This window comes from Cynoglossus semilaevis, unplaced genomic scaffold (assembly GCF_000523025.1).
Source record: "Cynoglossus semilaevis isolate Cse_v1.0 unplaced genomic scaffold, Cse_v1.0 scaffold1721, whole genome shotgun sequence".
Classification (NCBI taxonomy): Eukaryota; Metazoa; Chordata; class Actinopteri; order Pleuronectiformes; family Cynoglossidae; genus Cynoglossus; species Cynoglossus semilaevis.
This window is the reverse complement of record NW_007585111.1, coordinates 349178-353404: the sequence shown is the minus strand read 5'-3', so window position 1 is coordinate 353404 and position 4227 is coordinate 349178. Positions and strand designations below refer to the sequence as shown.

At 39.9% G+C, this 4227-nt stretch overlaps 2 protein-coding genes across 2 annotated transcripts in view; one reads left to right on the top strand and one right to left on the bottom strand.

Annotated features, from left to right (window-relative positions):
- Positions 1-862: 862 nt before the first annotated feature.
- senp8 (SUMO peptidase family member, NEDD8 specific) lies at positions 863-3019 on the bottom strand. The gene is made up of 2 exons (XM_008337067.2): positions 2882-3019; positions 863-2153 (listed from the first exon to the last, which is right to left on the bottom strand). Exon 2 carries the CDS (start codon positions 2126-2128, stop codon positions 1463-1465), a length of 666 nt encoding a protein of 221 aa, XP_008335289.1. The 5' UTR covers positions 2129-2153; positions 2882-3019; the 3' UTR covers positions 863-1462.
- Positions 3020-3629: 610 nt separating this feature from the next.
- Positions 3630-4227, top strand: part of LOC103398446 (unconventional myosin-IXa) — a gene marked incomplete at its 3' end in the record, with an annotated part of 69906 nt that continues 69308 nt past the window's right edge. Inside the window, exon 1 of the mRNA XM_025053561.1 lies at positions 3630-3957. The remainder of the gene's footprint in view (positions 3958-4227) is intronic.

The following is a 4227-nucleotide window of genomic DNA, read 5'->3' as shown; positions in this document are numbered from 1 at the left end:
CAAGGAGATCCATCACAGCTGAAGTGACACGTCTTTCAATACAGTACAATGAATGAGTGTTAACCCGGAGTCTTCTCCCACTCCAGTCCCACAGTCTGCAGCTTTGACACAAATGTTTTGTGAAACATTTGAACAGCTTTTGAATGTGTAAACAAATGACAGAGCAGTTTCTTACTGTGTAATTTTATAGATTCAATTTTTGTTTAAGACTACTAAAACAGTGGTACCTAAATACACAGAGCCAACGCACATCATGTGTGTGAGTGTATGTGTGATCAGGGCATGAGATTAGTTTAAAAATTAAAAAAAAGTCCTGTTGATTAAGTACAAACACAGCAGGGCTTTGTTTTTTTTTTGTCCCAGAACAAAGTGGTTTATTTGTCTATCGAGCAACAAGCAGGAAAGAGGATTTTGTAGCATTTTAGGTTAATCCATCAGAGTTACAATAATCATTCAGCAGCATAGCTGTAATATTTTTGTTCCTCCATTAAAACAATCAGTCTTTTCAAATATACTAATTCCTTTAACGGGAAGTGTTGAGTCAAACAGTGCCCTCTTAATTCAGTGTTAAGTTGTAGGAGAAGAGGCAGGTATTATCTGTCTGCGTTAGGGGCTGTGTTTCCTGCTTTTTTTAAGCCAGACTAAGGGTAATTTAACAACATGTTTACTGTTTGTTCTTTATCTTTAATCTTCAATACTAAAATCTAAAAAATGCTCGCATATATTCCTCAGCTTAGGTTCATTAAAACTGTTTATGGATCATTTGAGACAGTTTTTAAATTCACATCATTATTACAGCTGAAGAACAACAGTGAGTATCGTAGGGGGCGTACAAACAAAAATGTATTTTGTCAACAGATAATGTGTCACATATTGTCTTTAATTAAGAACACAACATACATTCCAGCACATCTTCTCTCTCATGCAGCAGACTTTCTTTGAACTGCAGAACAGAGACGACAGCTGTTCAAACAGAGAAACAAAGTAAATGTGACCAGAACAGTCAGAGCCAAGGTTGAGATGCACATTCTTCTCGTCAATTCTAGTTCATTTAGGATGACCCTGAGCAAAATATCTGTGTAAACATTTCTACATTCACTCCAAACCAGTAAAATGAAGGGAAGAAAAGTGTGTGTGTGTGCTTTCTCTCCCACCTAATGTTTTCCCCCAATTCTCATAAATATGTACAAAAAAAAAATCCTTTTATAGGCATGCTGGTGATTATTGTGGATCTTACTGTGCATATGAGAGGGCTCTACAGTACATCACACCAACTGTATGGTGTCAAGATTTGCACCATCGCTTTATTTATTCATATTTATTTTTTCTGGCATACAGTAGTATAGATTGTAATAGAAATGTATTTCATATATATTGGTAAATACTGTCTTTAAGGAGTGCATTCAGATGCTTCTGTTAAAGATATGTGACGGCTATCACCAGTTCTGCGTGTACCGACGTGCTAATCAAACGACACTGATCGGCACATGTCGTTCTGAGCTAAGCCCTGGATCAGTCTGCACCATTCAGCCCTCTTCAGGGTGATGTAGGACGGGGTAATGATTTGCACAGGAAGGCGTGGTGAGCCTTCGACCCTTGCCTTCTCACACAAGGCCTCGGCGATGCAGATAACATACATGCCACAGTCATAGCTGTTCTGCTGTGAAGGGCAGGGCTCCTCCACAAACTGCAGTTTTCTCCCTCTGCCCAGGAAGGACTCCAACTTGCTGGCAATGCGCCGTGCATGCACCGAATTACTGCCGTTTTGAGAGTCATAGTGTGAAAAATGGTTGGAATTGTGATGGTAGACCAAAAGGCTCCAGTGGGACCCTCCAGCCGTCTGGTTGGAGTTGTCGTTCACAGCGAGAAAAACCCAGCGGCGGGAGGCCAGATCCAGTGGCTCCAGAAATATGGCCAGCTCATCAGGGCAGGAAGCACATTTGATAAACTGTGTGACCTCTGGGCTGATGAAGATGATGGTGTCTCCTAGAACCCTGAACAGCTCAGCAGAGAAGTACTCAAAGGCAAAACCAATGACTTGGTCATTGAGCCAGTAAGGACCCTCCAGTAAAGACAGATCAGAGCGCCGCAGCAGACTGTCCTTATAACTCAACACTACAGGGTCCATCCTCCTCCACTGTCCCAGAGTCAGCCTGGAAAACAAACAGGAGGTTTTACTGCATGATGGACAATTACAATGGCTTGGTTTAAAATGCTTTGGTTTGAGAAAATGTAAAAACAAACAAACAAACAAAAACCATACTGATGTACTTTCAAAAAACAATACTAATGAAGATCTTGATATTTACTCTTTCGCCATACCAGTGGCTGGCTATTCAATTTAATTTACATTTATAAATAGGGTAATGATGTATTATTAATGACAATTAATAAAACTGTAGTTCTGTTTACGTTGTATTGATCAATTATTTTGTGTATTACCAATTTTTAACATCGGTAAATTATTCACTATCTGTGAAATATAAGAGATAAGCTGAGGGCGGTCAATATAAAAACAGAACTTACTCAAGACTCAGACTATATTTAAAATAATATTACAGTTGAACTGGTTTGTATGAATAATGTGTTGTAGTCTAAATGCCTCTCGGAATGAATTAATCGATCGTGGATGTAACTAATTTACGAAAAAAAATTATTATTACACCGACATAAGCTTTCAATCGACTTGTACCGAATGAATTAGGAATAAAACCGTGGCGCTGAGTCACATTTTACTGCAATGCGTTAACTTCATTAGCATGAGCAGCTACCCGCAACTTCTATCAACCTCTCTACTGCAAATAATGGTGTAACTTAAATAGAGCTGGGCACTGTCTGCTACTCTAAATCAAAATAAATGAAACCGAATAAATGTCCGTACCTGTAAAAGACACATTCAAATATTATACACCACAAAAACTGAACAGATCCGGTCCTTCATTGCAAGGAATAAGACGTAAAGCGCTTCGCATCCACAGCGTAAACATTTCACGACAGTAGTCATATGATGTACTGCACTGCGATTGGCTGTTTATATACGCGTATTACAGCAGTGCATTTACGAGAGTTAACGTTCTGGGTCATAACACAGAGGAGGCGAAAATTGATCGACGCACATAGATAGAGAAAATAACTGAAGACTGTTTCACGAGAAAAAAAACGGAATTGTACTTATTTATTGCACTAAGTTTGTTATTTATGTTATTTACCAAGCAAAACTGCACACGTTTATTCAGTTAATTTATGTGTTGTTTTGTGACTAAATTAGTTTTTATATTATTGTGAACTGTATGAGATTATTGGTGTAATGTATGTGAAGTCAATAGACTAATTATAAATAACGATTACAATGAAACCACTGACATGGATTCAAATTTCAAAATAATATATTATATATTATTTTGAAATTTCTTTCGTCTTATTGTCCAGTCACTACTACATTGTTGACCTTATTACCATTTTATTTTTGTTCTGAAGACAATTTTCTTCTATAAAGAAGTATATGTGAATTGATTCTGAGTGTGCACTGCCCATTTTGGTAGCCGTGTTATTTTCTATCCTCTCGTTTCGTCCTCCCCTCTGTATTACCCACGCCCAGGAGTGGCGGGGGCGCGTACGGCGGCGCGCCTTAGAGTGGCCGCACAGATTAGGCGAAGAGTGAAGTGGAGTTTTTTCAGCGAGCGTCAGCGAAGAGCTGCCTGCTTATAATTATACAGTCACTCACACAGACTCACGCTGGGATTTCTATAGAAAATGCGCACGTTTCTGTGTCGGAGTGGAGTTTACTGAAGTTAGCGCTGCTGTTGGAGAAAGACGCAGAACATAGAGGACACGAGAGGAGTGGGAATGCAGGGAATTAAATAGAGACCGAGGACAATCTGAGAGTCACAGGCTGTGCGAGTCATCCTGAGGACCACACTGAGATCCACGCACACACTTCAGCGTTCACTCGTGGAGGTAAGACTGTGATGTTCAGTCAGTGGAGAGGCTTCTCTGCTCAGCAGCAGCAATCAACGAATCAGTTCGCCCCTCTGTAACAAACCTGTACTTTATCTGCAACACCATGACGGTGGTTTCATGCCTTTAAGGTGTGTATGAACTCAGCTGCTGCCGAATGACGAGTCAACGTCAAAAGTGTGTGTGTGTGTGTGTGTGTGTGTTTGAGTGACAGAAAAAGTTTGCTGCTCAGAGTCATGTCACCATGTGGTGGTGTTCATAGTAGATCCA

Excerpts from the sequence above, each read along its gene's own strand:
- senp8 (XM_008337067.2), bottom strand. The coding sequence starts at position 2,128 with ATGGACCCTGTAGTGTTGAGTTATAAGGACAGTCTGCTGCGGCGCTCT.